This window comes from Etheostoma cragini, chromosome 23 (genome assembly GCF_013103735.1).
Source record: "Etheostoma cragini isolate CJK2018 chromosome 23, CSU_Ecrag_1.0, whole genome shotgun sequence".
NCBI classification, from domain to species: Eukaryota; Metazoa; Chordata; class Actinopteri; order Perciformes; family Percidae; genus Etheostoma; species Etheostoma cragini.
The window spans coordinates 17783644-17795131 of record NC_048429.1 but is presented as its reverse complement, the minus strand read 5'-3'; the positions used below and the strand labels follow the sequence as shown (position 1 = coordinate 17795131).

The 11488-nt window shown below is 39.6% G+C and overlaps 1 protein-coding gene and 1 non-coding gene across 2 annotated transcripts in view; both read left to right on the top strand.

Annotated features, from left to right (window-relative positions):
- The first annotated feature begins 1377 nt into the window (after positions 1-1377).
- trnas-gcu lies at positions 1378-1459 on the top strand. Its single transcript has one exon. It is a non-coding gene; the product is annotated as a tRNA-Ser (tRNA).
- A 1590-nt stretch (positions 1460-3049) lies between these two features.
- tmtc1 (transmembrane O-mannosyltransferase targeting cadherins 1) overlaps positions 3050-11488 on the top strand; it is a 138433-nt gene continuing 129994 nt past the window's right edge. The window contains exon 1 of the mRNA XM_034863173.1: positions 3050-3494. Coding sequence (XP_034719064.1) covers positions 3199-3494 — 296 coding nt within the window. The 5' untranslated portion in view covers positions 3050-3198. The remainder of the gene's footprint in view (positions 3495-11488) is intronic.

Sequence of the window (11488 nt, the reverse complement as noted above, 5' to 3'; positions counted from 1 at the left end):
TGTATGAAAAAAATTAAACAAACATTTTATAAAGTCTGAGGTTTAATAATAATTTAAGAAATTACAGTATTGTATAGTTAACCTAGGTTTTTACGGTGATGTTACTGTAATACAGTAACATTTAGTTACTGTAAAAGGAATATATTGTTCTATAGGTACAGTATGCAAGTAATACAGTAAGTTACAGTAAAAACCTTTTGACATATCTAACAGTGATAGTAATAGTTTAGACCTTCCAATTAGCAGACGACCACTCTCCCACTGAGCCCCAGCCTTCCCAAACAAACCCCACGCAGAATAACGCCCTTACTACACAATGCAAAGGGAGGGTTGGGCCCCAATACTCAGACCGGTCTCTACTGGACCAAATGGCAGTTCAGATTTCGGCGCATCAATTGATCAGAAGCAGACATTACAGGCAAGAGGAGCGTCACTGCATTGTACGCTAGTTAACACTACATTCTGCAGCATTTATGGGGTTTGAAGGCTGTTTTTTACTGATTGTTAATTTTGTGAAAAATCCTGTTCCTCAGAGCCGATAGTCGGTCTTTAGATTAAGTGTGTGGCTCTTAAAATAACTTTTTATTTGTGATTCATGACCAGATTTTACTTCTGAAGCCATACCGAGTGCGGCCCTGCCTCTTCAGAGTGTACACAACATCCATGGCGCACACTTGTGAGTAGATCAGACCGGAGACGCTCTTTGCTCCACTGCAGCGAGCCACGCGCCCCATTTAGTTATCTTCTGGATGTTATCACATTTTCCTTCTAACCATCTACGACGTTACCGCTACAACGCTTTTTGACTACAGAACGGGCCAAGGCCCAAATCACAGAATGTAAATTACACGTAAAAAGAAATTAGTGGTAAATTTGCATGAACTTGTTATTAACATGTTAATTTTCTGCCCTAATAACTACATCTTGATGAGTACATTTTCCCAAACATATTGTTTATTCTGTATTCTTTTATTAGTCATGTCTCTTTTCCAGGTATTTTTGATCAGCCAGTCAAAGTAGTGGGCTAATGCACAGGAGATATTGGCTTTTGCGATACAAAGCATACATGATATTTGGTAGGACTGTGATGACCAAGTAACATTTTCTAATTGAGTGGATCTATCTATCTATCTATCTATCTATCTATCTTTCTATCCATCGGATGCCGTCCATCCATCCATCCATCCATCCATCGATCCATCCATCATTCATTCCATCCATCCATGTTAACTGGGTTATTTGACAGCTGATTTAATTTATCTGTTTCAGAGCAAGCATTAATATCCCGTAAGTATTACATTTTTAGCTCTATAAGAGAACAACTTTCCCCCCCACCTTTCTTCCATGGGCTTTCATACAGGGTATGACAATATAAATGACGAGGTGGCCGAGCGGTTAAGGCGATGGACTGCTAATCCATTGTGCTCTGCACTCGTGGGTTTGAATCCCATCCTCGACGGTATCTATATATTAAGGGGTCGGGTTCAGTGCGAAACCAAAGTACAGAGTGTGGATGGACAGCTGGACAGATGGGCACTACCAGGTGCTCTTCAGCAAGGCACTGTACCCCACCCAACTGTTCAGGGCGCTGGTCCAGCTGGCAGTCTCTGACATCTCTCCATTTGTGCATGAATAAGTCCTAAGCATGTGTTTGTGGTAGTGATTACTAACAAAACAGAGTGTAAATTTTAATTTGCAATCAATAAACAGTATAAATTAATAGAATAGACACGCTCATACTGCAAGAATTTGTAAGTAGTTAATGAACTCTTTTGCTTGAAAAACTGTGACAGACAAATTTGTCAGTTTAACATTGTTATGCAACATGTCTGGATGGGACCTCAAAGATGGTGAATATAAAAAATGAATCTGATGGAAGTCATACATAACCAGGTTGGGATATGCGAGGAGAATCCAATATACTAAAGGATTAGGCCTAACCCATTCTGCCAGTAATAACAATTATTATATACGTGTATAGAATTGTTTCTGTATTTATTTTTTCATATTAATGTTTAATATGTTTGTTTGTTCATGCAACATTCCCCAAGGCAGATTCCTAATAAGTGGCAATGAACCCTTAACTGATTTTCTGATTTTGATTACTAACATTCGGACCTTCCTGTGATGTGTCTCCTTGCTCTGCGGTCACTATCACCACCTCCCCATCCTCTTTTCGGAATCGTTAGTCTGAGGGTGCGCGGACAGCGGAGGAAAGATGTGTGCCTATGCGATCGGGTAGTTTCCGCTGAGCTTCATTGGTTTTTCTGCAGCTGATGTATCCGTCTGTGAGGCAACGTCCTCATGCGCATGCGTGCAGAGGCGGGCTCTCGGTGCTGATGCATTTTTTAACTCCACATAAGCTCGTACATTCAAGACTGATGTCCCAACCATGCCGTTTGTCCACTATGCACATTTAATAATACTATTTAAAATATTATTACACAGCCGGTTACAAACATCCGCCCCTCTCTTCCTTTCATTATTCCCACATAAACTCCAAGGGGCATGTCTTAAAATAATATTCCAGTCATAGCAATATTCCAGTGTATTTAAATGTGTGCCAATCATAAGTGTCTAGACGCAGACAACATAATTGGAGCTGTTCAGTTGTATTTTTGTTCTTTAGAAGAATCTTTTCCAGCTATTTATTCTTACTCTATAGATGTTTATGTGATTAAGTTATATTACTGCTATTAACAAACAATTTACCTGTCACCTGTCTGCCGACACCCACAAAAAGAAATGACAAAAAGCTGACAAAACAGGTGGACATTTAGTTAAGATGTTTTTCTTTCTAAACAACTGTTTTCGAGCTCAAGAATGAGCTTTCACGCACATGTTTTGTATTTTAAGACCACAAAAAGATTAGGCTATATTAAATAATAAAGTTAACCAATTACAATTACAAGTACAAATCAAATTTAAGTATTACAGCTAAGAAGAATAAATGTCTAATTTTCTATTTACATGGAAAGAAAATCTGTAGGCTACGCCAACAGCTTAAGACTCCGGTGCCTTCCAGTAAGCCGTGAGTATGACGTTCACCGACTGCACCTGAAGGCGCCACAACACAACCACTGTCTCCGCAATCCACAGCACACACAGCCGCTACTTGCAAGGAGGAATGGAAGAATCCCCCAGTGCTCCAAGCTTCATCCTCAGCGCAGCGAAGCCGCGGGAGAAGCCAGGGCCGACATGACAGCGCCGGGGCGGGAGAAGAAAGCCCGCCAGCAGCGGCGGTTGACCGTCCGACCCGAGGCAGTGTGGGCTGCGGGGCGCTACGCAGTGCTGGCCGCTCTGTGCGTCCTGTGCTACGGCAACTCTCTCCACGGGGAGTTGGTACACGACGATGTGTGGGCTATCATTAACAATCCGGACGTCCGACCGGACTCCAGCCTCAGAAACCTCTTCAGCAACGACTTCTGGGGCAAGAGGATGGCGGACAACACGAGCCACAAGTCCTACAGACCGCTATGCATCCTTACCTTCAAGTAAGTTCTTCCGGCTCTTCAACTCCGCAGTTTTCCCCACACCTGGAGCCGCCACTGTATGCTAGTTTAATCGCAATGTTCCTTTTGCTAACTAGCGGGTGAAAGCTATACACGTTATTAAAGCTGACGTCACACAACTGTCCCATAATAGAAAGAAGCTATTGCAGCCTCGTAGTTAACTTTACACTTTGTTGCAGTGGCTTCATATAATAGGGTGGATATAAACTCAGTACGGACGCGATGAAACTTCCTAGAATTCTAGGAAGTTTAGGGTTTGGATTTTATAAGACCTCCTAATTTGATTTCTGTAGTGGTAATCGTAGATAGATATCCTGTATGATAAATTCCCATAGGACTATCCTAAAGGAGTGTTCCCAAAATCAAGTAGGGAATTCCTTTTGGAATACTATAGGATTTTTTTTAAAGCTTTGTTAAGGGCATGTTATAGCCTAAGTATGAGATTACCATCCTTCAAACCTATAATCTTATTCTAAATATTTATATTATGAGATAGAGCAGAGAGAGTAGTTTGACTGGCCTCCTTCACATTTAACTTGTCCCAGCACATCCCAGCCCTCCTGCCAACAACTCTGATTTAATGAGACTTCAGGTTTTAGAATTAATTGAATTCAGATGACACTGAGTCTAAAATACAGAGATAGAGATCACGTGGAAGTTGTTGTGCAGCTAAGGAAGACTTTCATGGTAGTGGAGTTTGAGATGCAGTGTGGGTAAGGATGTAAGAAGGTTATGTAAAAGTTCTGAACCAGCGGCTGAGGATGGGAAACCACGGCCTGTACTGTGCTCCAGGAGGGCGGATCGGGTGCACCCAGCTTGGCGCTGAAATTCTGTCTGGGGAACCGGGCGAGCATCCAGAACAGGGTTGGATTGTGTTATAAATGATATTATGTTGCACTGATTGCATGAGAAAAAGAAGGGCAGCCCGCATTGTGTTAGTTAATGAGGGGAAATGAGCCAGACTGAGCCTTTGCTGATGCAAGAGACCATTGAAACAGATTCCAACACAGATTGTCAGCTTTTTTTATTTTGTTTTATGTGTATAATAAATAAAAAAGTGGTATGTTAACAGGGTTTTTCCTGGCTCACAATGAGACTGGGGGACACACACATTAAGTGGAGGGTCTGGGTGTCCTCCCCCAGGAAATTTTGATTGTCAGAGTCTTAGTTTCCAGTAGTCTGATAGTCACTTTTAGGCATAGCCTACACTTATGGTGAAAATGTCTTTATTGATAGAAAACACAAAATTCTGACGACATGTAACGATTACAAAATAGAAATATGATGGAATATAATGCAGTAAGGGGGCTTTCGCATCCGGGGAAAAAGTCCAGTTTGTTTAATTTATATGAAGAGGGCTTGATGGGAACTTTTCAAGAAACACAAGAAGCTCCTAAATTAAAAAATGTAGGATGGACTAACATAAGGTAGCCTAACTGCTATTACTGTTGTAGCTAATTTTACAATAATACAAAAGTGTAAATATAAAAAACTTTATAAAGTTTTATGTTTTGTATTTAAAATACATTCTAACGATACAGCAGGGTAACGGACCCCCACGGTTCAGCATGCATGTGAACCACAGATCATATTGTAGTTTACCTGGCACTGTTAAACCTGCGGTATACTAGCCGCACCCGAGGTGGCGTGCGCCAATATGATGTCAAAATGACGTAGATCTCGCTAGTGCGCCAGGATTTATAGCACAGAGGTCCACTTTATTTGCTTAAGCGGCGCGCAACAAAGCGGAAACGGGAAGCCTGAAGGAGCTCAAGGGTAACCGGATGCCAGGATTCTCAGAAGGTCTCTGGTAAACTTCCTGGGTTAAGATGAGTTCTTTTACGGTGAATGAAAGGCTTGATCCGATGATCTACTTTATTGGGATCAAAACATTGACGATACTGCCAGTTCTGCAGTTTTTTACCGTTTTCTTCTTCTTCTAGTCCTTCAAATAGCAAAGTCGGTAGCCTTTCCTCATTACGGTCACCTCTGTTCAGGAGAAGACTGTATCTAGTGTGGCGACCACCACGCGGGGGTATGAACAGGTACGGCGATCTAATGGCGTCCCATTTGCACGCGTCAGCTTGACTGCGGCTACTGAAAACAGACCCTTAATAAACGAGGCGCAGCAGAGTCTCTCTGCAGCGGGCAGCTGCCTCTGCAGCTTGTTCTGGGAGTCTATGGCGATGGAGATAAAGCAGACGCAAAGCTGTTTTATATGTGTACTCTCGTATGGTTTGCATGAGGTGTAAAAACCAACTGTACTAAAACACTGAACTAGACTACTATATAACTCAACTACGAGACATTTTTAACCATTTTGGAAAATAATTGAATCGCAATTTTTTTACCAATATTGTGATTTAATATGCGATTATTTTTCAATCTCTTTGTCCTTTGTATTATTCATCAAAGACAAGCAATAAATCATTGTATAGTTTAACAACACAAGATTAGATAGATTAAACCAGCTGTTCTTTCTTGAAGGCCTGGCCTGTATGCGATGATGAAATTAGGCGCTGCATGAATTTAAAAGAATGACATCTTATATTGAACTACTTCAATCACAGTAGTATGATGAGCACTGACCAATATGGTATGTGATATATGAAAGACAGAAACAAATCACACACTTAAGTGCAGATTGCAGAAATATAAAAACAAATATGTGGTGAATGAAGTTAATATGAAGTTAACTATGAAGTTGTATTTGACGTTACATGTGAAGTTGGATGTGGTTCTGAAATATAAGCAACTAATAATGCACTTTAATAAGTATCTGACTTACTATGTACATTATTTACCAAAACTAAATGTTATAGCCACCAGCATATAACAAGACAAAATACTAAATTACATTTTTTCTATGTAATAATTAACATAAATGTAAGATATTGCTCAGTAACACATATGCATGACGGAGCAAACAGTGTAATACACCTTAAATAGCTTAGCATGTGGCTCCACAGGCTAGTCTGTTTACTGGCGATAGCACCTTGCTAGCAAACACAACCTGAAAATCAAAACAACGCTGCACAAGTAATATCAAACAATCTGCACATCTATCAGCTAAACACTAAGAAACACAACAACAGCAATGTTATCAAGGTAATAATATATCACCTTGCACATAATATATCTCTCTCTCGCTCTCTCTCTCGATAAATATCAAGTTGTAATACGGGTAAACCACATCGTAGCAGAACACTTATTGAAGATAACGAGGCAGTAAAACCTGTGACAGAGTAGCAAGATACGGAAAAGTTCTGGGTTAGGGTTAAAGAAAAGAAAAAAGTCTTCTGAATACTTCTTGGTCTGTAGTACTCAGTGTTGAGGACCATAAGGTGGCCGCAAAAGTGTGGTCAGATTTGTAATTTTTTTACCCATTATTTGATCAGATTAAATTATAATGTCACAGCTGCTAAACATCAAGATACCATCATTGTCATTGCTAGCAAGCTAACGTTTGCAATGATCTGATACGGAGGCTAGCCTACTCATTCAAAGTATTTCCCATATCATGAAAACCACTGAGTGAGTTGTGTGTTTTAGATGTTCTTATCAAACTCTGTTAGTAGTATGTTGGTTCTTTTGTTCCTGCATGCTGCCTGCTCCTATATCCCTGGCTCTTTAGAGCTCTGTTAATTTTAGTTTCATTAAAAGTCCCTACATTCACCAATGTAGGACATTAGGCTACCACAAAACATCTCCTTCTGTTGTTTGTTAGTCACGCATTACCAGAGGTACAGCGCTGTCTGGAGTTGACGCTGAAATGGATTGCAATAGTACTCCGTTATTTTGGTATTTGAATGCTTCTATGAAGCAGCAAAATCAGGAAATGTTGGGGCTTCATCAGCAGGAACATTGCGTGACTCCAATAAGCGATCTTGAACCGTAAAATGAAGCAGTTGTAATATAAACTAAACTACAATCTAAAGAGATTCCGTTAAAAGCTACAAACGTACTGAGAGTTGAACACAAAGAGACTTTTAAAAACATCTTCCTCACCTGCACAGGCCCTGCCACCCGTCAGCAGATCTCGTTATGTTGCCACCCTTGTGTGTGTATATATATATATATATATATATATATATATATATATATATATATATATATATATATTAGGGCTGTAATCTCCCAGTCGACTAGTTGATTTATTGGTCAATACGTTCTGGCTCGACCAAAATTCAGATTGGTCGATTTTTTGCCGGGTTATTTCATCAGGTGGAAGCATAGATCGTTACCGTCACCTCCCTTGTTTTCACTTTTTTTGGATTAGCTAAACCCACTGGGGACAGATTGAAGAAAGAACTAGAAAGCCTTGTTTTAGTGGTTTGCTGAATATTTATTTAATTGTGAGTGTTTAATTTACAGTCAGTCCTCCTCAACCATGTCGAAGACATCGCCAGTGTGGCAGCATTTTACAAAAATAGATAAGGGAAAAATTTGAATGCAAAGTTTGCAAGTAACAGTTTGCATATCGCAGCTCGACTACAAAGATTGCATATTTCACCTAAATACAGTAAGCTAACTTTTCTGCGTAATGTGGCCCTGTCTGTTTTGAGGAGGCTATATGAACATATCAGAATTGGCATATTTCATAGTCTAATAATCGTTTTATAACTACCGGCGCACCCACCTGCAAGGATGGTAGCGTTCCCCAAACGCAAAAATAATATCACAAACTATAGACTGGAAAATGTCAACTTTTACTCAACACTATTTCAAAACCACTTCAATATTTTTCTCCAAATGCTATAAAATTCAATAAGACACGTCAAAAGTAATGAAAGTAGAGATTTACACCTGCCAATGAGCGTTGTGTGGAATCAATCAAGTTATTTTGGGTAATTACAATTGGGTAGTTAAAAAGAACATTGATATAGGAAAACGGGTCAATTTGACCCGAGGACAATATGAGGGAGACATATACTATATACTGTTGAGATATATATAGGCTATAGGCTGCAGTCTATACTTGGCACACAGACAGCAGCGCTTTTTCTTTTTAACAAAAGACATTATAAAAACAAAACCAGCCTATATGCAAATGATACGTGTTTATTTGCATGTAGGGCGGGGAAGTAAGATCTGATCATAAGTGGTCAATGAGGACGTTTGGACTCACCCTCTAAATGACAGATCAAATCACGTGCCTAGAGCTGTGCACTTCACAATTTTTAATACCCGGTCAGAACAGGCCCAACACATTGCTGACACTATGGCCTTATTCACACCTAGCATTAAAATCCGCCCTGAGTGATCGGATCACAAGTGGACAGCTCTAAGTACAGGTGTGAACTAGGGCTGCACAATATACAGTACATTGTTTTTTAATCACAAACACAGTATCAACTGGCGCAATGTACATATTTCAAAGAATAGAATATACTTTTCAAAGAAGATACTAAATGTTATACTGTTTTGAAAACAACTGAGAGGTGAAGTTGTAGAGAGTACTAGCAACATTGCACTGAGTGGTGGAGGAATATTACACCCACCAGCAAAAGAAGCCACAATATTATTCCTAATATTGTAAATTGTGTATTAAAAGAATTAGGCAAATTCATTACATTTCTCTCAAGTGTGGAGCAAGGCAGGTATTGGACTAAGAGCATTTAAGTTAATCAGTTGTTCTGAACAGAAACATTTCGGTGATCAATAAAAAAAAAAGTTCTGTCTTGACATTTTCTTTTAGATATATCAGTGTTTCCCACAGGTTGAGAATTTACTTGTGGTGGTGGGGCAGGATGTGATGGTGCTTGGGTTCAGTTAAAAACTAGTCCAACTAAGGTTTATTAGCTATTCATTGAAAACAATTACTACATAACATTAACAAATCATTTTTAAAAAGAATAATTATTTACAAATTCAACAAACTAGACTGGAAGATGATACAGATACACATGGAGGGTATAATGTTTTTTGTCAGTTAAATGTGGTTAGTCTGTCAAATAGCAGATATAATACCTGATTACCCGTGCACACATGTTATATTCAACTTAACCTTATAGTCATACTATGATCCATACAGAGAGTTACAGTCATGTTTTCATGAATATCCTAACTACTGTTAAATCATTTTAGACTAAGGCTATCCAAAGTTAATTCTTGTTCATTTTGTCTTACATCATTGTGCATTTGAAAAGCGTCAGGATCCTAATAAAGACTTATTATTCATGTTGCACTCATTACATGTCATCTGAGCAGATTTCTTTCATTCAAACAACTCTGGAATGTAGTTTAAAACTTTTACAATAACAGCCAACCTAATAAAACGTAGGATTTTTAGGCTCAGATTCATAACACAGTGAATCTGTACAGGCATCAAGACGGAGGCACCCAAGTAGAACCTAGGTAGGGGAAACGCTGGCTTTCGCATTTCCATACTTAACCGTTATATCACGTCAAGCCCAACAATGCCCGTTTGCCAGAATGCAGTCACAACACACCACGGTCTGTCAGGAGCTACTGCTTAAACATACATTTTACTTTTTATTGTGTTTTTAGGCACAGTACACAGAGTACTTACAGTATACAGAGTATATGGACAAATAAAATGACCAAACAAGCAGAAACAGCAAAAAACAAAACGGATGGTGATGGTTGTATGTGATGATTAAGAGTAAGTTTGTTTAAAAACTTCTTGTTTTGAATTGTCTACCTGTCCTTGGGGCACTCGGTGACCACTTGGACAACTTGGAGTAACTTGTGATCAAATTACAATGCCTTTATTGTGATTGTAGTTTTAAAATACTTTCTGGGGTAATTTATTTCAGAACTTTGAACTCACAAGAAGCCAAAAGCAAGCCTCATGACGTCAAAATGACGAGCCCAACAGTTGCTGGGATAGTTTTATCAGCTAGAGGGAGTTAGTTTTAAACTCCATTGGAATGTTGCAAGTTTTGAAACCGTGGTGCTAAAGTTGCCCAGCAACGGTTGCTGAGCTGCAGTCAGTCTGCAGTCAACGGTTGGTTTTGATCTCTGACATCAGATTCTAAAATGCTTTGATCCTTTGTGATGTCATACACATTTCTGTATATATAGGACTAAAGAAAGTAAATTTATTCAATTTCTATCTGTTTTGCTGGAAAAAGGTTCTCATCGCGTTCTCAGCCATACTTTGATACAATCGAATTTTTGAATATAAAAAATCTGTAGGTTTTTCAATACCTCTTTCGATAACAGTGCAAAAACCATAAAACAGTCCTTTGCGCACAAAACAGCATACTTATTTTTACAAACAGTAGTGGTACGTTAATAGTCACGGAACAAAGACCAACACAGTTGGATTTTACAATAATCATGTCTATGACTGAAATATCTCAGACAGGAGAAATGACGGAGGTTTCAGAAGATACGGTTCGCCCACTGATTGGATCCTTTTTCAAAAGGATAACAGCAGAACAGTGGGAATCATTGAAATCCTGCACCGCTGATGATACCACCAAAATCATGACGGCTGACCTGCTTTTGGACATCATAACAGCCTTGTCAAAAGTCTGGTTGAAGACTATTAGGAGCGAAAATGTTTTGGCATCTGAGGAGTGTTGTGTTTCTAAGGAGCGCGTTCTGTCCAGTCTGGGCGACATACTTCATCGGAGTTTTGCAGGCGCTCTGAACGTTGAGGACCAGGTGGAATGTGTTAGCTCACAGCGCTTGACAGGTTTAGTTAGTAAAGAAGTTGCACAAAGTGTCAACTCGGCTCTCTCCACTGCTATGCCCACTGCAGAGCCTGTAACTATTCAGCGCGTCACTCGCCCTCGCAGACTAAATGCTATGCTTCGTCATGCCTTGAACATGTTAAAAGCTTTCTCAGCTAATATGAAAATCGTTTGCCTTACTCAAACACGTAAGTGGACGACAAGTCATACCAGACGTAGGGAGAAAATAGGTCTGACCGCCTCCCAGGATCAACTGATAGGACATATGGAGCAGGAAGACACTGAAGATCAGAGAAAACATGAGACAGAATA